The sequence below is a fragment of the Python bivittatus genome, unplaced genomic scaffold (assembly GCF_059951505.1).
Source record: "Python bivittatus isolate LINGU-HERP-01145 unplaced genomic scaffold, Pbiv_v1 ctg000070_np1212, whole genome shotgun sequence".
In the NCBI taxonomy this organism is placed as follows: Eukaryota; Metazoa; Chordata; class Lepidosauria; order Squamata; family Pythonidae; genus Python; species Python bivittatus.
The window spans coordinates 13,953,802-13,977,978 of record NW_028277034.1 but is presented as its reverse complement, the minus strand read 5'-3'; the positions used below and the strand labels follow the sequence as shown (position 1 = coordinate 13,977,978).

Here is a 24,177-nt window from a genome sequence, read left to right as displayed (position 1 = left end):
CACAGTTAATCCAAAGCTGTGCAAATTCTTTACTGAAACAATTACCATATTATACAATAGATACTGACAAGTACCAAGCTCCCACATCTGTTCCTTCTCCTTTTTCTGACAACACAAGACATTGGGTGTATAACAGTGCATCATGCTCTGTTACTCCTTCTTTTAACTGCAGTTTGTCAAACAAACTACCGCAATGGCTAGATTTGCCCAGCATGCTACATCATAATATTGTGTGTTCAGTTTTGTTCTGGCTCAACCTAGTCACCGAAAAAGATAGAGAAATGGTGGGATGTATAAGGATCAGAATTCATTCCTTCAAAATAAGGAATCAAATTACTTTTTTTTAATTATTATTTTAGGTAAAGGAAATAAAAAATGGTAACCAAAGAAGAAATCTTAGTAACCATAGAGGAAAAGGCCTGAAAGGACTCCAGAGCTTTTTGCCATCCACAACTGGGCTGCTGCCATGTTATTGGCCAAAATAAAATCTGAATAAATATACAAGAACAATTGTGAAAATATTGGAATTACTATAAAATATTGGAATTACTAAAAAATATTGGAATTACTATAAAAGTTGAATGAATTAGAGTTGCCCATTTTGGACCAGAAAGATATTAGACAAACAGCTATCTTTGAATGCTTCTTTCTCCGTCTTTGCTTGTCTTTTAGAACTACCATATAAAAAAAGAGCTGAAAGAGGATGACAGAGATTGGAAACAAAACTGGGAAAAATGTGAATTCAAAAAAGAAAATGTCATAATTATATTGGGTCTCTGTGTTTACCCATTGTACTAAACTGTAATATGGTTTTAGCTTGGCTTAACATGATGCAAACCTAGTCATTCTGATTTTAAACCACTGTTTATGGCTATAGTTATGTATGAATCCAGCCAACTATGAGTTACTCAAAAAATCATGGTTTAAATCATGGCCACATGAGAAGTAGTTTCTAGACTTCCTGATTTGCCACTTTTTAAAATAGGGTTTAGTTCCCTTAGTTTCATATAAAGTTATTTATTAGTCAAGGTTATTCAAGCAGGATCACCCCTTCTTAACATGATGTGCAACTTATCACTGCAAACTACAAAATCTGGCATGCACAATTCTTAATGTTAAATATATATTTATCACACTTGTGTTTGCCATAGTATTTATGCTTGAACCATTGACTTTAAATGATGAATAACAATCCAAGCAGTTTTTCTTCAGTTAGAAAAATGCAGAAATTCTACTTTCTGTGAATCTGAACAGCTTGGAAATATTTTTTTCAAAATAGATAAAGCTAAATAATTAATTCTCCAAATTCAGGAAGTCCTCTAACATTTATTACATTTGATTGTGATGTAAGTCAACCAGCTCATATAGTTGAAGAAAAAAACTGATGATTCCATTGTAATACATAAGAATGGAGATACTAATGAATAGACTGTCAAAATCATAAATTCTGGAAAATCAACCAATAATTAACTGTTTAGAAATACTGGCAGATACCTATTGACATCTTAAATTGAGATCTTTCTAAAATACACTAAAGAACTTTGTGAAACCAGAGAGGGCTTGGATGCATTTTTTAAGAGGGATGAAAAAGATCCATAAATTAGTAAGTTCATGTTGCAGAAAACACTGGCTAAAGAAGGTAGTGGAAAAAAGGGTATGATCAGATGAAGTCCAACATTTCATTGAAGTATCTATCATATGGATTGAGATATCCCAAAATTACGCAGTGTATACATAACGGAAACCATTAGCAAACCTTAAACCATGAGTTGTACAAATTTATTATGACAACTAAAGGTACCTCTTCCCTGGCTCTGAGTCTAATACTACACTTTAGAGCTCTACGGTCTTTAACTGGAAGCCAGCAAAAGTGCACACATGTGTGTGTGTGTGTGTGTGTGTGTGCACATGCCAAAGAAGTAAGCTTCATTTCTAATTGATTAATTTTGCATATATTTAAGTTTTTATTTCATTGCCATTTTGTTCCACTGTGTGTATGCCAGGACATTGCAATAAATTGCTCTTTACATACATAAATGTGCCCTCATGAGCTTGGTAGTGAAAGATTGAAGGATAACATTCAAATAAATTGTTTTGATTACATATGAGAAAGCAGCTCCTGTAATGCCAAACATTAACTACTGCAGCTGAATCTAGCCATATTTCTTCAGCTCCAGAGTTTAAGCCCCATATCTCTTTGGTGTCTCTTACCAATCATAAGTGATAATGGACTTTACCCCCTTTTCTTCAGCCTTGGCTCTTGAGGGCACCTGCACAGTGTGCTGACAATGGTCTTGTTTATTGTCCACTGCTTTTGGCCTTGCTGGCTTCAGCTCTCATGTATCCCTACTTATGTATGGACATGCTCCAGTCACAAAAGTTTATGCCCTATGAAACTAATTCATTTTAAATTTCACAAAACTCAGTTATACAGCTCACACAGTGCTGTATAAATGAAAGCACCTCTTAAAGTGATCAGTCTGTAAGAACCTTGAAAGCTAATCTTATTTCAATTTTTGAACAGGTATTTTCCTTACTTGATCAGGAGAACCATGTGGACATAATATATTTGGATTTCATAATATATTTAGATTGACAAAGTGCCCCATGGCATTTAGATTAGTAAATTGGACTGGATGGCATTGTAATTGATTGCAAACTGTATATGAGTCAGCTGTGCAGCAAGACATATGTAATTTTAGACTCCATCCAATAGAAGTATTGTTTCCAAATTGCATGTATTTCCAATATATATATATATATATATATAATATTTTATTAATTAGTTTATTATTAATAAAATGTTTTATATATATATATATATATATATATATATATATATATAGTTCCAATATAATTTCCAATATATTCATATATTTATATATGAATTAAAAATTATATATATTTATATATATATATATATATATATATATATATAAAAGTTATATATATTTTTATTGTTTTATTAATAAAATTTTATATATATATATATATATATATATATATATATATTTTCCAATATATTCTGCTTTGGTCAGATCTCCACATCAAGTACTGTGTGCAATTCTGGGCATGACATTTTAAGAAAGATTTGGAGAACTTATAGTACATTAAGGGAAGAAAAATAAGAATGATCTAGACTAGAAACTAAGTCTTATGAGGACAGACTGAGAAAATCAGGCATTTTTAGCCTTGGAAAAATATGAGTATGGGAACATGAGAGCAGTTTTCAGACACCTGAACAATGTCAAAACCTGTTTCCTATTGATTCAAAAAACAACTAGAACAATGTCTTAGTTTACAAGGCAGACTTTAGTAGAAAAATATCCCAGTTTAACAACGGAAATGGTGAAGTCCACCACAGACAGAAAATATATTACATAATGATAGCTATAAAGAACTGCTGATGTACAACAATGTGAAAAATGTTTGGTGCCTGATATCCTTGAAACATGAGATGTTAACATTTTGCATGTGTGCTTCAGGCATGAGTGAAAATACTGTATGTTTTGGGGGGGGGGGTTGCCTGTGCTTCTTTATCTAGTTTGCACTTCCCATCACAGATTGGAGAACCAAATCAGCTGGCAATGAAATGGACTCCTTGCCTTCCCTCAGAGGGTCTGTATAACTCCCTCATTCTGTAGGTTATGTGCAGTTTCGTCAGGGAGAAAACACACCACCATTTTGATGGAATTTGGAAGACAGGGCCAGTGAGGACAATAGAGAAAAGACATGGCGGGTCTGGGATTGATGAGGAATGAATGAAGTACAGCCCAGATTGTGTTATGGCAGAGCTGTCTAAGCTTCTTTTCACTGGATGTGTTCAAGCAGTGGGTAGACAGTCATTTATATGGGATGTTTTAATTTGGAGTCCTGCACTGAGTTGGACTCAGTGAACTAATTGGCTCTTCCAAATAGATGATGTGAAATTCTAGTTCAGTGTGCGATTTCCCCCCATTTTTAATGGCAATCTCTTCAGGAAAGAAGTGTATGTCAGATATTAAATACAGTTAATCCTGAAGAAAAGGAGGAGAGAGAGAGAGAGAGAGAACATAGTCTATAAAATAACAAGCAGTAAAGCAAATCCATGCTTCTTACACATTTAAATTACACTGTACAGTATTTGTTACATATTCTAAACCTTATATTTTAAATTTATGATTTCCCCCCAAAATAATTGTTTTCTTATAACCTCACCTTGAAGAAATATAGAAGCCATGAAATATGGGAAGATAAAAATGAAAGAGTGCAATTCTGCATAAAATATTTCTTTCTAAGTCCTACCAATTACCATGAGACTTAATAGATATAATTGGATACAAAATTGAATGCTTAATCTTTGGACAAACTGTTGAAAGCAATAAGGATATGTTCACAACTTTTTGACATCAGTCTGCAAAAGAATTTAAGTTAGGTATTCTAGGTGAGCTGCAATGTGTATTCCTGGGGTGCCTTTGAAAAGGGTTCTTTCTTTCCTGTATCATAAAGTACTTTTTGCAAAATGTAATTGGACATGTAGAGTGGGGAAGACTGCTGTTCAACAAAGACAAGTTGAAAATACTTTTGGCAGCATGAAGTAGTTCTTTAGAATCTGGTTTGTGTAAATGTTTGACAAAATAAGACTCTTACAGAAAAGAAATAAAAAGTAAGAATGTCAGAATCATTTGTTTATAAATTGAGAAAAACGAAATATTCTTAGAAAAATGCTGTTTTATATTAGTATTTAGGTTTTTGTATTTTTGGAATTCAGTAGGTGTATTGGATAAATTCCTGTAAAACAGCATGATTTGTCTTTCACCATTTCCCCACACTAATCATAATCATAATAATATAAAAAAAAACTACTGAAAAATAGCTGGAATTACTAGATTTGATGCTAAATTAAAGATGCTAACTTATGATATTTAAACCCCTTAATTTTGTCCAAAGGATATCTATTCCCTCATGAATCTGCTCAAACCATAAGAAAAATTAAAGTTTCCTCTGTTAGCCATATAGGAACCAGCCTTTGGATGGTGGTTTCATGTTGTAAAATTGTTAGCTGAAGCTCATTTGGCCTCAGTGTCTGGCCTTGTGCCGCTGCTGTTGCTGGTGTAGTTCTATGAATCTTTGATGTTCCTTTTTTTAACCTTTATTTTCAAGTATGCTGTTACTTAAATATGAGGACTACTTAATAATTTATTTTATGAGATGCTTAAGGGCTTTATAGCAAAAAAAAATAGGAGTACAAATATTTTAAATAAACAAATATGGTATCTTCATATGTGGTACCTGTAATTAAAGTTTTATTTATAATTGGCGCTTGAGTGTTATGCCAATGAATGTTGTATAAAATTTGTATACTGTATATGTTGAATGTTGTCTATAAACTTGAAGCTAATTTAAGTTTCGGTCAGGCTAACTGCAACATTTTTTCAGCCCTGCTGAAAATACAGTAGAAGAATGTGGTCTAGCTATATAGTTATACAAAGGACTTCCCTTTTCAGTGACTGGGTTGAGAAGGGGAATCTCAAATATGCAGAGAAATCCACTCTTTTTTCTCTTCTGGTTGAAGGAGACTATCCTATTCATAACTAACTCTTGCCCACTGGCTTAAGATTAGGATTTGAAGAGAGGAGGATACATATGTAAGCCCTTCTATGAAAAGGTAAATTCCATTAAATTCAGTGCAAATACAGACCTGAAGGATTGGTGAAGAAAGTTAATACTGCAGAAAACAAAGTTCAAAGGATATATACGTGGGAGTGTCAATTCAATTAAATCAAAGGTGACACACACACCCTCCAAAAGTATAGTACTTTGTTTTTATCCTGCCTTTATTATTTTTATAAATAACTCAAGGCAGCGAACATACCTAATACTCCTTCCTCCTCCTGTTTTCCCCACAACAACAACCGTATGAGGTAAGTTGGGCGGTAAGAGAGTGATCAAAGTCACCCAGCCAGCTTTCATGCCTATGGCAAGACTAGAACTCATAATCTCCTGGTTTCTAACCTGGTGCCTTAACCACTAGACCAAACTGGCTGTCATAGAAGAAAATATTTCTTTCTAAATCAACAGAGCCCTTCCTCATGAACAGTGTATTTTAGATGTATTTCTTGTTTGTGAGAATTTATTTATTTATGTATTTATTGGAGTAAGGTTCTCTCTATTGATGGTAAGTGAAAAGGTTCTCTTTTAATCTATATATTCCTGAAGTGGACATCCAAAAATGTATACAGTACATATGCTTTGCAGAAGGATCAGAATATTTTTTCCAGCAACTTATTTTTCAAAAGCTAGTTATTTATTCATTCATACTTTGAAATTACTGAACTTATTTTGTATATAATTTTCAAGAAATGTTGGAGTTCAAATTAGAAATTCTTAAGGACAGGCAAAAAAAAAAAAAAAAAGGATGGAAGTGTGAGCTTTCGCTCTCCCTTCCCCCTTCTATTTAGTTGACCAATCTCAAATGATTTACAACAGAAATGGGTAAAAGGGAAGGAAAGTTTATAAGACTATGTTTTTTAATTAAGGAGGGGGGAGCAGTTAAATGGGAGCAGACAGTAGAGGTTTAAAAATAATGCATGTTTGGAGAAGACCCCCCCCATAATATTGGAACTCAGCGAATATAGGAAATTCAGAACAGACCAAATACTTCTTCACGTAATGCATAAACTATGGATTCAGTTTTGATGAATGGCCACTAATTTAAATGAGGTAAATTGTAATCTAAAGGGGATTAGACAAATTCAGTGTCACTGTATGACCTGCTCCTATCCAGGATAAATGTACTGTATGACATTCTAGGTTCTGAAGCACCAAGACTCTCTAAATACCAGTTGCTAAGGTACAAAAATGGAGTCTGAACACCTATCCTGCTAATGGGTTTTCCAGTGCCATTGGATTGGCTACTGCAAGAACTGGATGGGCTTTGGTCTGTGTTTAAAGTGAGGGAGAGTAATCCCTTGCAACACAAAATGTGAGCATTTACGGAATCACAAACATTGTTTCCCTAAGCTCATATTAAAGGCTATGCATAATTGAATTGCTATATAAAGATGTCAGAAAACCTGCTTCTTGAGGGTGCCTGGGAAATAATACCTGGTGGAGTTTTAATGAGATGTCTCCCTGTACACTAGCAATTATTGCTTATTATTGTAGCAATGAGTTGCCTGCCCGTATCCTAGCAAACCTCTGAATCTAAATTGTAGATTATAATGAATAAGGCACAAACCAGATCACTATCATACTGTAGTTATTTCCTGAATAACCGAAGCTGTAATCTGTTCACATCTATTGATTCAGTGAAGTTATTTCATTTCATCTGATGCAGGTCTTCCTACTTGGCTAGCAGTCATTCAGGGCAGAGTTATATCCAGGTCTTGCAGTATCTTGTTTTTGAAAACACACAGAAGCAAATAATTCCTACAGCTGTACGTTACAGGTTCTATCCTCGTAATAATAGTAGCAATACAAAGTGACATTTTATTATACTGAAATGAGATTTCTGCATAGATTAGGGTGATCTGATGCAAATGTGGAGAGAGTTCCTATTATTTGGTAAGCCACATGAAGAGAGGAGTAGAGACACAGTCTAACTACAGAGGCTTTGTGTGTGTGTGCGTGTGTGCGCACGTGTATGCATTTTTGAGTCACTGTAGACTCCTTGTGACTGCCTGGTCTAGTTCACTGTTATAAAAAAATCCCTCTCCTGCACACGTATCAGATTCCTCCTTTGCATATAGTCATCATAGTGACATAGATTTTCTGAAAAACTTTGAATTGGAAAATAATCTTGTTTGCCTAAAGCAATTTGAATTAGCACATTTTCAATTCACATGAAAACATTTCCAGTTTGGACTGGAAAGTATTTTCATCAATGATAAACATATTTATGTCACATGCTTTCTCTGACAATCTCCCCCCCCCCCCCGTTGAAACACCCAAAGCCATCTAGTGCTTGCACTTAGCCTCCATTCTTCATTACTAGTGAAATTACTAACTGAAAAACTTTCCATGGGAAAATTAAGCACCCCACATCAAGGAGTTTTGTAATTAGGATAATGGGTAACTATGCACCAGACTTTCTGCCTGGAGACCAGTTATTGTTTTGCAGAAGAAAGAAGTAGCCAATTATCCAGTTTGTGAAGAAAACCGTTACTTTCTTCCAAGGAATTAAAAAAACAAAAAACAAAGATATACTGTTTTAAATATAAACTATCTGGCTTCAGATGAAATAAATGTAGGACAATGGTGTCCTACAAAACTTTAGTTTGGCCACAGAAATGCTCCTTCATGCACAATATTTGAATTTGCAAAAACACACAAAGGAGCAAAGGATAGAACAAAATGGAAAATACAGCTGATTTTCTGTGTTTATGTAATATCACACTACGGATTATAGCAATTTTGCTACTACAGACCTTACCAATAGCTCCCCTGATTTCAACAACTCTGCTGTGAATTGGAATCTTCAGAGTGAGAATTTTGAGAATTTACTTCTAAGTGGTAAACACAATTTCTAGATGTTCTTGCAAGCAACACAGTCCCAAACCATTATCTGAGGTAAGTGTTTTGTGAACTAAAATAATATTAATTAAAATGTATCTGGATCAAAAAGAGCAATCAAATATTAGTGTAATAGCAATTATTCTACCAAATGCCTCAGCTAAGTATACTGTATATAATGAGGAAGAAAGTGCCAAGTAATCCACATTCTTGTTTTTGCAATTATAGTGTTCAGGTAAGGCTTATTGGCAAAAAAATCCTTTTGATTTTATGAACTCTACCATCTCATTTTCTCACTATGCATAGATTTGCTGAGAAAGTATCATAAATGGCTTTCATAAATAGTACATGTGTCATTGCTGCTTCCCAGAGTTGTCTCACTTGGGGTGAGTTCAGTAGAAGGGTCCAAGACCAGGTCACTAGGTTGTGCCTGTACTTGAGCAACTTCTTTCTCTTCCTCCTCCTCTTTCATTTCTAAAGCTATACTGTCCTGTGTCTGGTCATCAATACAGTCCTTTTTAGTTAACTGGTGAACAGAGACTTTTATAGCAATCTTGAGTGGTGGTTCATGCAGAGAAGATGCATCTGAGTCGGCGGCAAGAGAGTCACTACGCTTGAGGGGACTGGAAATCATGTACATTTCTTCTGGGTCCATGATCTCTTGCCCCACAGCTGATTGCCTTACAAATTTATGGCCTTGTTCCTCTAATCTGACTACTTCCATAATTTCTTCCATTATAGTCCTACAATTCATTATAAGAGGTGGTAGGGGAACACTTCTAGCTAGTTCCTCAATATAGCGGGCAAACTCCATTGTCTTAAACTGGGTTACTTTGGCAAGCTCAAGAGTTTTTGCTGAGGTGATAATTGGGATGCGTTTAGCGATCTCAAAAGCTTTTTGCAGCTTTTCAGCTCCTTCTGTCCGAAAGAATTCATTGATAGCTTTCTCAGTCTTTTTCAAGTGGCTACTCATCATGCACAGCCTAGTAATGTTTAAGATCAAAACAATGGTAAATGCTACAAGACATACAATCATGTAGTAGATTCCCATGTCTCCAGCAGTAAATACAACCCTCAGGGTGACAGTATTATTCACTTTGCCATAGATGTTAGAAGCAACGCATGTGTATTTTCCTCGATCTTCAAACGACACACTGGTAATATTTAGTTGCCCACTATTGAGAATCCATTTTCCTGCTGGAAAGAAGCCAAAATTAATTAGTATAATTTATCTATTTCTTCTTCTCATCATCACTTAGGAAATGTCACAATACACTCAACTAATTCAAAGACACCTTATTATGTGTTTACAATATTCTGGAACAACTGCTGATAAGAACAATTTAATCTTGGCAATTAATTGGGTCTAGCAAACACCCCAAATTGCTTCTCCTAGGATTGCTATAGATTATCCCATGATATTGCTAGGTTGTAAAACTCTTTATGTTCCCAAGCAAAAATATCCCACAAATCATCCTGTGATTAAATTGTACACATTCCTGGTCATTTTGAAGTAATCTAACCTGAAGGGAATTTTGTGGTTTACTTTTGTGTAGATAAGAGAATGTAAATGATTTGTACATAGGCTAAAAAGTAATCAATTCCTGTAAATTATGGTCAGATGAAAAAGGACTTTGATGTATTTCTGCCCATAACTCCACTTAAATCAATATTTTTATTGCACATATATTTCAAAAGATGCTTAAATTTATTTTGGTAGAATGGAGGCATAAAAAGACTGAAGAACAGGAGGACTGAGCTTGAAAATGGCAAGAGGTGTCCTTACAACAGGTCAGATTACTAGTCTGCCCAAATCCCTGTTGCCTACTTTAATTGCCACAGCTCTTCGGCACAGGTATTCCTCAGAATTTTATTTCTCATGCTTGGAGAACACAGGGGATTATCTCACCATTGGTCCATTTTGTTTTGTATTGGTCACAACTACTGGTAGCAGTTCTTCATGATTTTAGATCAGAATCTTTCCTAGTTTTAGTTGCATATGTTAGGGATGTAATTTTCTGCATTCATTCCATGCATACAGTATACTATTTAGCTATAGTTTTTCCTGAAAACCCCCAAAGCCATAGAGCTCAAAATAAAGATCTTGGCTAGGGGATCTAGATCAGAAAAGCAACTCTGAGTGGCATGTACAAACAAGAGTGTCAGTCTGTGTGTCTTTCCCTACTTGCATCTAACTAAAATACCAACATGTCCTGGCAACATTTTTATTCTGCTGTGTTCCAGTGAAGTTTTCTTTATCTCAGCTTTAGCCCATGAATAAAACAGGGAGATTTAAAATAGTGTTTTCCCCTTTACATCAGCAGAGGCCCATGGCAGTTTCAAAGTACATAAAACTGGATGGCTCTGCAGCCTCTTTTCTCCAGGATGCAGTCAGGTGAATTGTAGGAGTAGGGTTAGCCCCTTCAGGCTGGGACAGGCATGCCCCCTTCCCGGGTCTGGCTCTTTCCTCTGCTGCCTTTTCTTCCCTTATGGTGAAGAGAATAGATGCCAATTGCTCCTGTACCTGCAGTTCCCTGAAGCCTTCAGAACAGCTGATAGGGTATAGGGGAGCAACACAGTAAAGCAGGAGAACCAGTTTTCTCAAAACTCTGAGACCCTGAGTTTGAAGTCATGTAGTTCACTAGCTTTACTGTTCATCTGACAATCAGTGGATCTGCAGGCTTGTTTTGAGCCTGGTTTAGTGTTATTTCAGAACTGGAATTTTGAAAGAAGAGTGCTAATCCCCATCAAATCAAGGCTGAACAGCTGATCAGTGGTGTTATTGTTATTATCCAAAGACTTCGATGGAATTTGTATCTTTGGCTCCTCCCTGCCTTGATAAACATTTCAAGGGAGGGAAGAAATAGCTTGAACAAGACCCTTGTGTATGCATGGCAAAATAGTAAGAAAAAAAGGGCCCTCCTGTTGGGAACCATGTGCTGCATCTCCCCATGCAAGGGAAGGGGTTGAACTGAAAGGAAGGAATAAGTAGAATAAGTAGGGTTTGGTTATGAAGGAGGCCTACTGGTTGAGATCCAGTTTTTCAAAGAGGCCTATCTTGGGGGGATTCTTTACAAACATACTCCCTGCCTCCAATCTAGATCCTTAAACATTCCGTTTGTAGCAAAAAGAGTACACGCAGCACTGTGTATGTGTGCAGGGAGGGCAGGAGTAATGGAGGGAGGATAGAGTTGCTCACTCCAGTCCAAAGCTGCAGTATCCACTTCCCTGCTGATCTCCCTCTTAGGTTCCACTCTGCAAGCCCCACAAACATCAGATTGTCACCCTCAGTGACCACTTTTCATACACACATTTCCAGCCTCTAACATTTCAAGAGCAGCCCTTGAAAATAATTAGGAGGTAGACACAACAAACTCACTCCTACCCCTGTTCTTCTGTTTTCAGAATTCTGAGGAGCATGAACTCTGTTACCAGCATGGAAGTGGATCGCTGGCATTATAACAGATAACATATATCTTCCTTACTTTTCTAACATTACGACTGGAAGATGTTTTCCCATGGTGGATGACATCAGGATAGGAAAGGGAAGCAAAGATAGGGGAATTAACCAATTGTTTTATTAACATGTCCTGCACGTGCATATTTGGGACAAGATCATTCAGTGAGACTCAGAAGAAACACTACAGAGGCTAGACAGGAATTGGCAATCAGGGCAGCTAAATGCATGCTGGAATAGTTTTCTGCCAACTTGAGAATGGGCAGTGGGCAAAGGACATTTGCTTCAGTAGGAGGCTGTCACTTGCACAGCTAATCTCCTTGCATTAATTCATCTTGCCTTGCCATAGACAAGATTTCCCACCATTACTCTCACTTGGCATACTGAATAACGCTTTGCCTAAAGTAAAGTCCCAGCAAATTATGCAGACTTGTGGCCATCAATGTTCTAAAGAATCCAGCAGTACAATTCAAACTGAAGCAAAGTCACTCAAAAGGCCATATGCTTTTTTTTATATCTCATCTTCCAGATTGTTCCTTGCTTGCAACTGCCAATTAATACACTTAGCTTTTATTAGCATATCTAAACCCTTAGACCCAATTTTCTGACTATCATCCCATCTTTTAACAAGCACATTCCATACATTAACTATACCATTTGTAAATAAGTGCCCTTCTTTAACTCACTTGAATGTCAAGATCAGTTTTAACTGAAGGATAAAAAATCTCTCTGTTTTCTAAACTTTTATCATGTTCTCACCATCATTCCCTTTTACCTAAATAAATAATTCCCAGATACTACAATCTTTCCATGCAGTTTTAAAAAAATTAATGTCACCTGCATGGTTTTTTTTTTAAATCTGAAGACTACAAATGCAAGGGAATAGGGGTAGAATAATCAGGATCAACACTGCAGTGGGTAGGATGGCTATAATTCTTCCCTTGAAGTCATAACACAAAATGATGCTTCTGAATATGTAGTGTGCATTAGGAAGTGAAACCCTGTTGGTAATCATGATTTCACAGATGTAATGGAAAGGACAAGAGAAGCAACAGCAATAGCCAGAACCAACTTGTTTGGGGTTAAAGACTGGTTCTGAATTGACCGGGGTTGAAAAGTATGGTGTGGTATAAAGCACACCTAGCATGCAGCTTTATTAGTCTAATGGACAAACAAAACTCTTATATGTAATACAGAGACAACTTTCTCAGCTCCATCAGCATTCTCTGAAATATCCAGAGAAGTTTAGGAAAAGAATCTTCCTGCTGTGCAGAGTTGGCAGTTGTCTCAATCTGTCAAGTACATTTTGGATTCCTTGAGTAAATATAGAAAAATAAATGTGCAATAGTTGGTGCTTCTAAGGAAATGGAAAACAAAGACAATATATTTGCCCAGGTTGCATAGAAAAACATTTGAAAACTGTACCTCTGTCACCATCTTCTTTCACCAAATGGCCATTTGAGTTGTACCACTTGTACACTGGCCCTGGATAACCTTGAACGTTGCAGTCAATCAAGGCACTGTAACCTTCTTTGACTATAATGTGATCAATTCTGGAGATTACCATCGGTACAGATCCTGTCAGCATGTCTGTGTGATTTAAAGTGCTGTTATTGACATCTTCAGCAGTTGTCCATACTGCTAGTAAGTTGAAAAGATGAAAGATGGTCCAATAGTACAAAAGAAGGTGGCTCTTGAACATGTTCACCTGTCTTCAAATATATCTGCCAATCACAGTTAATGTTGGACCTGGAACAGGGTGATATACCAGGCTAGAGAAGCCCAAGGAATATTAATCTTGATCCATCAACTTTCAAAAGGAAAGAAAATCTAATCCTGCAAAATAAAACAAGTTATACAACAAAAATAACAATAGGAGTAGTAGAGGCAGTTACAGCAATTTTGATTTAACTAATAATCTATCTCAGAATTCATTGTTTCAAAATTTTAATTTCAATGCATTCACAACTCCTGATATTTTTTCTGTTTTTCCTGTACTTTTGATACAATTTCAATGACAGAAAAAATACTGTTTTGTTCAAATCAGTGTATTTATTTTAATTTAAAAAAATATTAGAAATAATCTTTCTTTTAAAAAATCAAAATGAGCAAAACAAAAATGATTTTTTACTGTTGATATGACTCAATTAGTTTACAAGATTCATATCACTATCATTATGTAGGAATAAGGATTAATGTAACAGAAATTAACGTTCTTAACATCTAATTATGCCAAAATGCATATCTAAAAGTGTCTCAGGTTATGCAGAGGGTGCTAGGGGAAAAAAGTAATAATACACTTATAGTATGAAGATACATATTTTGTATACGTGACACAATTTATCTAAAGGTGTAGCATATATTTCAAACAGAATCCTTACATGAATTTTTATTTCTATAATACTTTAGCAATCAGTTATCTAAGCAAAGAGCTTTCCACTGGAAATGAGTTGATCTGGAATTCAATTTGGTTGCATTTCTATTAAATATATGTACTATGAATTGGTATTAATATCAAAATAATTTTTATGGCTGCATATTTTTGGTTTGCAGTTGATAATCATACAAAAAGAATTCAGTACCGTCCTAGATCTGTTGCTTAAAAAGAAGAGTAACTGATCTGTTAGTCAGCATTAAGTCTCAGTGCAGACATGTGAAAGAATAGGGAAGGGAACATTAATTCAAAGTTACAGCCCTGCTTTGCATATAAAATATCCCAGATTTAGTGTGTGTCATTGCCAGTTAAAAAGATCTCAGTTGGCGGGGTTTATTGGCTAGAAAAACTAATCTTCAGATGACTGTAATAGTATTTCTTTCCTAGAATTGCATATTGCTCCTCTGTCCTTTAATGCTGATCGACATTTTGAATTCAATATAGATGATCCAGAATGGTCTGTCACCTGCTCCTCCTGCTTCTGTTTACCTTGTGCTCTTCTGGGCAGGTGAGAGACTTCCAAACAAAACACTGGGCTCATGGGGTTCCTTGGGAGTCAGAGGCATTCTTAGAAATAAAAAATGGTAGTAGAATCAGGGGCTTTGCTGTACATGATGCCAGCTTCCTACTTTTTTAATTACTACTTTTTTAAGGCTGAAGAAGCTAGATGGGCAGAAAGCCTTGGGGGATGCCAAGAAATTTAATGGATTTATATTACAATTTATTGGAACATCTTTGAAAGATGGTTGTTGGTAAAATATATGCTGAACAGGAACAACTGTATACAACTAAGGTAAATGTTTTTTGTTTAAATTTTATTTGATTAAAGCCTTATTTTAAGTCAATTTAGTTCTTTGATTATTTTTTAGACTTTTTATAAAGCTCCTGCAAGATTTGTGAATACTATAGCTGCATAAATCATCTGGATTGATTTACAGTCATCTTTATAGGCAAGACAGGCAAGCCATACTTTCAAGTTCAGTACACAAAGCTAGTATATTCCAGAAACAGCTGTATCTCTTTATTAGATATTTGCTTAACTCATTATAGGAATACCCAAGGCTATGATGATTTTGAGTGCAGCTGCTTCTTCTGAGCTGCAGTGTGTGCATGTCTGAGTCACACATACAGACACCCCAGGCACTTAAATCCTTCTTACTGTACAGAATGAAGCAAGAAAGAAGTGGAAAATCAGCCCTACTAACTGAAGACTTCCTATCTTTTTTTCCTTCCAACTTCTTGCCTCATCTGTTTTCAATGCTTAATTTCTACATAAAGATCAGCCACAGCTCAGTTCTTTCTTCAAGCAAGCCACAGTCAACATGGAAGTCCTTCTCTCTAACTCCTGTTAGGGCTCTCTTCAGTCATTGGCAAATAAAGAAAGATCATCTCCACCTATTTCCAGACATTTTCCTCCGTCATTGTGTCATGTGCCTTTAGGTAAAAAGCCAAAGAGAAATATATAAAAATTTTCTTAGAGTTCACAATAGCCAGTCATTAATAAGAGACACAATTAAGAGATCCTCTATGTTACAGGCATGACTTTTAATGTGCCTGTGATAGTAACTTTTGAATTTGTCTGTTCTAGTCACCCTTTAAGAATTTTTCGCTGTAAAGATGAATAATATGAATCAATGAATATAAATTGCCCATTATTATCTTAAACTAACATGCAAATATAACAGGTTTTCCTGTAAATAAAAAAAAAAAAGAACATCACATGAAATTGGAGTTTGTAGTGATTCATGTGTTGACTGTGTACTGATTTTATTGATTTTGTACTGCATTTTTTTTACTTTGGGTTTTTATTATTGATATACTCACAAATTGTGAGTGGAGCAATCTTATAAATTATTTTAATTAATTAATTAATGGGTCTGCAGGCCAGCTAGTAGCTATAGATATTCTATAGCTCTATAAAACCTCTGTTTTCTTTCAACTGCTTCTCATTGAAACAGAATTTTCTGTTTTAGTCAGTTGTTAGCTGTAACCTTACGTTAAGCAAAACAAGCTGTAGTAAACTGAATGGAGCTCTAGTTAAGCAATCTTCTTCTTCTTCTTCTTCTTCTTCTTCTTCTTCTTCTTCTTCTTCTTCTTCTTCTTCTTCTTCTTCTTCTTCTTCTTCTTCTTCTTCTTCTTCTTCTTCTTCTTCCATTCAGTCGTGTCCAATTCTCAGAGACTGCCTGGACAAATCCTTGCAGTTTTCTTGGCAAGGTTCTTTAGAAGTGGTTTGACATTGCCTCCTTCCTAGGGCTGAGAGAAAGTGACTGGCCCTAGGTCACCCAGCTGGCTTTGTGCCTAAGGCAGGACAGGAACTCAGTTTCCCATTTCTAGTCTTAACCACTACACCAAACAGGATCTCTAAGCAATATTCTTAATAGGCCTGTAAATATTAATTTTCTGTAATATAAAATAAATACTGTTTCATTCTTGTTAACTTTGATTTCTCTTTGATTCATCTGTTCAGCTCAATATGTTTTTTAAAGAGAACCTCTAAATTGCAAGAGTAGTAGTGGTGTAAAGTTTCTTTATTTTATTGTAAGACTCAAACCTGTTTTATTATAAGAGGAGCTATGTGGTATTTCAGAGTTGATACAAATGTCTAGTTGGTGGCAGCTGTTATTGCTGGGAGATGATCATCTCTACTATTAAGAGAAACATAGAAATTTCCACCAGTTATACTGTACATCTGTTGCCTTACAGCTTCAAGGGTTGCAACTATTCATCCAGGGTAGTGACAGGAGATAGCTGGTAACAGCGTATTATGTACATGTATGACCTGGTCAAGCTTCCTTACAGAGCATTTATGAGATAGGACCATTTTCTTTCTCTTTTGCATGCACTCCTATCACCAATCATTGAAGAAGAACTTTAGCAATCAGTATTTTACTCAGTTCTGATTCTGCAATATTTAACATTCTAGATCATTTTTTGGTCCTTTTATGCAACTATCAGCTGGTACTGATTTAATTTTCCCCACCTTATTTTTATTTCATAAAACACATGCAATGACATTGATTACTTTTTTTTTTTTTTTGCTGAGGATCACTTTTGAATGTTAGAAACAATCTGAAATGAGTTATTATAACTAATTCAGGCAGTGGACTGTTTCAAGTTAATAATTAGCAGCTGCAGGCTCCCATTACTTTTTCTTGCTTATTCCCAAAGTTAGTAAGATTCCATATTGTCAGTGGCAATTTTTTCACATCTCTTTATGAGCTTTTGTTTGGGGTACAATGTTTATGATTGCTCTTTAATAGAGTGTATAATGCTACTCTTTTAGTTATGTTCTCAGCATGTGTCAGGCCTAGCCCAAGGAACTCCAAGAGACAATGCCGATTCAGTCCAGCTATGTTTATTAGCTACAACCTCTAGCAAGAATCTTCCCAGACTAAAACCCCAGTTCCCAAAGTCCTTCAGCCACAACAGTGTGAATTCCTCAGGCAGGTGCCAGTCTCATCCTCTTGATCCTCCCACGCAGTTCTGGCGAGCTAAGAAAATGTTTGTCTCCCTGAGCTTGGCCTTCATAATTCCATTCCATCACAGCATGCTAGGTAAACTGAGCTACTGCTTTTCAGTCTATAAGAGGGACTGCTTTCATTCTATAAGAGGGACATTCATTTTTATATGTATGTTTTCCCCAATCCTGCTCAGGCTTTCTTTTATAAACCATTCAGTAGCAAAATATTTTACCAGCAGAATATTTTACTGGTTCAATATTTATCAGAAGAAAATAAATGCATATATCACAATTAAATAAAGAGCCATGTGTAAGCTGCTTCCAAGATAATCCACTGGTAGGTGCCCTAAGCTGAGATAACTTTAAAATATTAAATGTCAGCAACTTTTGGGTGGGTGATACAAGCAGATGATGGATTAGAAAAAAATCACTATGCTTGCCAAGATTGAGGGAAGGAGGAAGATAGATAGCATCAAAGAAGTTATGGGAATTGTCAGCTCTACTAGGTACACTAGACCAGGAAATCAACCATAGGAAGGCTAAAACTACGTTTATTGACATTAGCTATAATAACGTAATCTTGCAAATCTGATTGTGCTGTACTTCTTCCACCTTCTTATACTCTAGTGAATTAGGGAGGCATCTGCCATAACCACTTCTGAACATTATCTTGTTCTGAACTTTAAAAATGCTACAGCCCCTTTTGTGTAGATAATGGTTCATGCATATCTCCATCAAGGTCATCTTCCTTACTCTCTACAGGAATGTCCTTGGAAGAGTGACAACGTATTGCTGGACAAGTCAAGATGGCAAGCATTTGTCCATGCAGTCACCAAGACCGCTCCATGGCAACTAGGAAACTATAGTTAATTACCATCTAGAAACAATGAGTGCTCACAGAAGAAGTAAATAGTGTTGAGTGTGGAAGCAGCCATGGAAGAAACAGCAACCCTCCTAGTCCAGCTTACATGTTAAAATTGGCAAAGTTATTCTACCAGCTAAGTGAATAGTGGAATAACTTTGATTCAATATATATTCCTGGATTACCAAGGGGTGTAGAGAGCCAGTAAATAGGAAATCATGCTTAAACTTTTAAAAGTTAAAAAATATATTTGGTAGAAGAAGGTTCAGGAGAAAGTATAATTCTATATATCTTAGCACATGAATTTCTTTCCTAAATGATGTTTTCATTGTGTAATATGTTTGATTCAGGTTTGAATTATGAATACTTCAGCAGATGGCAGCATTCAGCCAACCTTATAGAGCTGAGTCTGCTTAGCATTTAGATGGGATACTATCAAGAAATCTAGGGCTATAAACTAGAATGGAATTTTTAAAAAATTCTGAAAGAAGGCAGTGACAAGCCACGTCTGTATTATTACCAAGAAAACACAGATGTGTCTATAACATTGAGTTATATTCAGCCTGAAAGAGATTTTAATTTTTACTAAGCAGACAGAGGCTGATCATCAATATGTAAATCAGATACAAAATAAACTATTGTTTTTCTATTTTTATGCAACATTCTCCATTCACTATATTTTACCCTCCCATCTGTGTCCTATTGTATTCCCTCCTTGAGGTTTCTTGCACATGATGTTTCTTATCTGATAGTATGTTACTGGGCAAGCTCCATATCTAAGTTATAACAGCTACCAATAGAATTTCTGTGTTCAGTTACAAAAAATAGAAAACTGCCTTACAATTAAACGGAACAATTGATTTATTTAATTCTAAACTATCCATACTAACTGAGGGTTCTCCAGGGTTGCAGAAGTTGAGGTGGCATGCTGGAATCTTCTGCATCAGCTCTGCCACTAAATTATTTGAGATAAATTATATATATAGTCTTATTTGAGCATTTCCCAACATCTTTCTACTGGTCACCTTTCAAATTCTAGTATTGGACTTGATAAACCTTTGTTTCTTGAAGGCAGTTCCAGGTTCTTGTTAATGACATAGAATAGTAACTAGAACAGCCTTCCCCAATCTTTAGATAACTAATTTCAAATTTCAGCATTCCCAACCAGCGTGGCTATTGGTTGAATATGATGGGTCTGCAGTCCAATATATCTAGAGTCTGTCAGGTTAAGGAGGACTGAATTAGAACATAAATGGGGGAATATATATTATGACTATGAAATAAACAGTTTAGGAGGCCAGTACCTTGAAGAAGGTTATCACCTGGTTTGTGAAGAACAATATGAAATAAAAAATATTACTGAGCAAAACATTTGTTACCAAAAATGGAATTTCTTACAAGCTGCAGCTTAAGGATTCACCCATCTTATTATACCTTATATCTGAAGTGTATCAACTATGGAATAAACTGGAAGCAGTTGAATATGTTTGCTCCTTGCACATGAGTACCTTTTACTCTCTCATATTACAAAAGATGGTATAGAAAGTAGAAAACTATACCCTTATACTACGATTTGTGGCATCCAAGTACTAGAAGTATCTTGTGGGAGTATTCTAATTAGAAACCCTAGAACATAAGTGACATCTTAAATGAAAATCAAAACCTTTAATGTTTTTGCAAAATTGCAATCTAAACAATGATTTGCCTCTTCAGAGTAATCAGTGTAACACACGATTAATTATCAAGTTCAAATTATTAAGAGGAGTAATAAAAGTTAGAGATCCTCAGAGTTGTGCTTAGATAAGTTTGTAGAAATGTTAGAGTAAGGCTCACTTTTGACTGAATGTAAAACAAAATCTTAAAAATAAGGATGAACAGCATATTAACTGATAGCATATAGTACCCTGAATTCTTTTGTGCAAACCGGTGATTTTATCTAAAACCCAGACACCATCTACACAATTTTCCTGTTTCCCATCAAACTATCAGATTAGTAAGATAAAAATCATCTTGTGTCTTCTAGAAAATGGGTAAAAGGATATGCCTGCACACCCTGAAGATTTTGGAGAAGGCACATGGGGAGTTGGAGGGAAGACAGGAAGTCCTGCTGCATCACCAACATTTACCTGTGATATACTGGGTGTAGCCCATAAATGTGCAGACTTTCATAATAGCACTTGGAATGCCTAGAAGGAAGTGGTTTAAGGAAAATTTAACACCTTTTCTTCCCTTCTTCATAACAAAAATTGCCTATCAGAATATTCTATGTACATTTCATGAAAATGGCACTTCACTGAAATAACATTTGAAGAGACTGTTTTTGTCTGAAGTGGAAGGAAGGGAAAGAGTTAACTCTCCCTTCCCAGGATCACAAATCTGTTAAGACTTTCTTGCTACTTACAAAACAACAAAAATGTATATGTACATTTAGGCTCTGAATCTTTTTTACTTTAATGAACAATTTATACTACATTTGGGCTATCCAGTGTCTATAGCACCCTAGCAGTAGAACTAACTTTTTTGGAAATTATGCAGTTAGCCAATTAAAAATATTAATTAATAACTGTGCATCATGGTGCATTCTGATCAACTTAATCATACAGTCATACTGGGTCACTGGGGAAAAAGGAAGGAATAGTATTATATCCATTAACCTTATTAGGTCCAAATTTCACGGAACTCTGTTGGAAGGAATGAAGGGCAGAGACAGTAGAGGGTTTAGTAGAAACCATGTCTATGATATGACACTATCTTAAGAAGATGATTTAAAATACTCTTTTCTTATTAATTTAGTCTGAAAAGTCCTTTGTCATGTCAACTCTCAATGCAATACATCACCAATTACAGTTAGATGTTGAATAAAATAAATGTCAACCTTATCTGGCTCAGTCTGCAACATATCAAAGAGAGAGACCATATAGGGAAGATAAGTTACCAGGTTCAAGCCCTGAGATGTCCAGTTTAAATAAAAAATCAGGAAGGAATAGATGAGAAATAGCACAAATCGGCTTTCTATGTACAGAACCGTGCAGTTTTGTTTGCCTTTTCTGAAACTCCCTTAGAAAATTGTTCCAGGCTCCTAGAACCCTGCTCTGAGAGATATCATCAAATCCTACTTCAAAAAATGTTTGGAAAGCTTTATTGTGCATTATGCTAATGATCCCCCCCCTTTTTTTGCTGTCACTTTACTCTTGTTTACATTATAATTATTGATTATAACAGCTTGGGTCCTAAAAGAAGTTAATTTAGAACATTTCACAGATATTAAGCTTTGTTCCCCTTCCCTAAACAACTCCCCAACCCTAATCAAGCCCCGTAATCTCAGAAGTACTTCCTTTCCTATCTCCTAAATGTAGGTGAAGCAGGTGCTTGCAAGGAGACGAAGAAGCATGTGTGAAAAACCTTCCTGAAAAGGATCCAAGGTATAATGGTTTAGGCAGTAAGGCAAATATAATAATGGAAACTAATCTGAAAAGGATTGAAGACCTGGCTCTGCCAGTGTGCATGGGGTAGTATGGGCTCTAACTATCCCTGGGGGTGGTTAGCTCCTGAGGATGCTCCCTTGAATTATTTGCCGACACTCCATCCTTCTTGGAAGCTATTTATTATTAGGACTGTTTTTATATGGCATTTTAAGGAAGTTTATCTCTGCTGTAAACTGCCCAGAGTCATTTCAATGAGATGGGCGGTGACAAATCTAATAAATAAATAAATAATAATTAATAATCCCAAAATAAATACACAACCCCCTGATGCTAGTTTCTTGGAGCTTAGTCGGGGGGACTGACATTCTGCTCTTACTAAATCATACTAAAAATCCCAGCTGTCTCTTACTTGTGGAACAAGTGTTAGCCACCCACAGACTCTGGCAACCAGTTACCACAGTAGGCCTAATAATGGGAATGCAAAGAGCAAAACTTTGAAGCACAATGTGCAATCCACTTTCAGGTATGTCTTCATGTCTAATGGTTTAAACCCTGACCAAATTTTATTGCGTAAAGGAGTCGTTTCGACCGCCTCGCTCTTTCGTTAACCCAAACGACGGATTTGGGCGCTGCGCCCGTACAAGTTGCCACAAAAGGAGCCGCCACAGCCGCCGCTACCTTCCCTTGCAGCATCGCCCTTTTTACCTCTCTTGCTCCCACCCACCTTTACCTTTGCTTGTCGAATCTATCGGGATAGTTGGAAAAGAGGTGAGCGCTCTCCTTTCCCCTTCTGACTGACTGGAACCCCACCTCCTGGCATGGTCCGCCCTGCCTGCATTGCCTAATGCCCGGGCGTTCGGCGATTCCGCGCAGGGATGGAGACAGATCGGGCAGAAGGTTTACCAAGAGGTCGCTTCGCTCGCCGTTGCGTCTTCTTGCCCGCAGCTTTTCCTAGAGCTCCCGTTTAGGCTTTTTGGAAGCTACTTCCGGGTGATTTCGGCTTTTGGAGCCTTGGCAGGTGCAGGAATGCTCGCTCTCCCGGGGACCGTCAGGATGCGGCACCGCTCCACTCGCGCTCTGCCGAACGCCGCAGTCCCGGCTGGCTTGCGCTCTCTTCCGCGCGCTCACAGCAAAGCTGCAGGCTGAGCTCCCCGGACTCAGCATGCACAAGTAGGTCAGAGAAGCACTGAGCATGCTCGCTGTTGAGCCAGGCTGCTGTGAAAATGCTACTGAGTTGTCCTCAGCTTCTTTCTGTTCCGAACCCAACGAAGGTCACATCGGCGCTTAGATGGGGGAGCGAAGAAGGCGGGGGAGGCTCAGCCCCGGGGGATTCTTTCCCCTCCGATAGGACGCTAAGAAGATAGCGTCTAATATGCGGCGCCGCACTATTGCTAGATGGGTCATAGAGATACCACATAGGTATTTTAAGATGTATGGGGTCATTCTGCTGTTGTTTGCTTTTTGTTCAGCAGAGGCAAGTTTGCACGTATCATTTCCATTTGTTTCGGTGAGGATTCTGGTGCCTCCAATCTATTTCCTCTCGTTCTTCACAACTCAGTGTGCATGCCTGTGTTTTTTACATGAATGACATATGCAATGTTGAGTTTCTGTCCAAAGAGTTTGTCATTTCCCATAATACCCAAAGCTGGGGGGAGGAGGGGATTAGAGAAAAAAGTTTAAAATAAATCCACACTCTAATTGGGGAGGTGGAAGGAAAGAGAAGAAGAGGAGGACCAGCAGCAAGGTGGATACTCAGTTACAGTACCGTTGGGTGCACCATTAGAAGATCTGAAAGACCAGGTTAGGGATAGGTGTCATGGAGAAAAACTATCTGTGTGGGCAGACCACAACTTGATGGGCCATCCTTCTCCTCCTGCTCTTCCTCCTCCAAAGGAATTTCAGAGCTATAGGCTAGACTGGGGAGTTGGAAAAATGCCAGAAAAAGTGAATGACCCACCACTTCCAAAACACTTCCAGGCCTGAGTTTAATGTGTTGTGGGGTCCTGTTGTAGTTTCTTGTCATCATGGTTGTTTTAGCCAGGGCTG

The 24,177-nt window shown here is 36.8% G+C and overlaps 1 protein-coding gene and 1 long non-coding RNA gene across 4 annotated transcripts in view; one reads left to right on the top strand and one right to left on the bottom strand.

Moving 5' to 3' along the window:
- Nucleotides 1-8,383: 8,383 nt before the first annotated feature.
- Nucleotides 8,384-23,670, bottom strand: MFAP3L (microfibril associated protein 3 like). 3 transcript variants are annotated; one of them, XM_025175407.2, is made up of 3 exons: nt 22,862-23,670; nt 13,376-13,786; nt 8,384-9,687 (listed from the first exon to the last, which is right to left on the bottom strand). In XM_025175407.2, the coding sequence occupies exons 2-3, from the start codon at nt 13,650-13,652 to the stop codon at nt 8,816-8,818; spliced, it is 1,149 nt and encodes a 382-aa protein (XP_025031175.1). In that variant the 5' UTR covers nt 13,653-13,786; nt 22,862-23,670; the 3' UTR covers nt 8,384-8,815. The 3 variants fall into 3 exon arrangements, with proteins under 3 accessions (XP_025031175.1, XP_087988427.1, XP_007441841.1); XM_088132301.1 differs by having other exon boundaries at nt 8,384-9,690; nt 23,035-23,668; XM_007441779.3 differs by having other exon boundaries at nt 8,384-9,690; nt 22,862-23,447.
- The window catches only part of LOC148216850 (uncharacterized), a 32,614-nt gene continuing 31,614 nt past the window's right edge, over nt 23,178-24,177 (top strand). The window contains exon 1 of the long non-coding RNA XR_015794453.1: nt 23,178-23,301. This is a non-coding gene — a long non-coding RNA (uncharacterized LOC148216850). The remainder of the gene's footprint in view (nt 23,302-24,177) is intronic.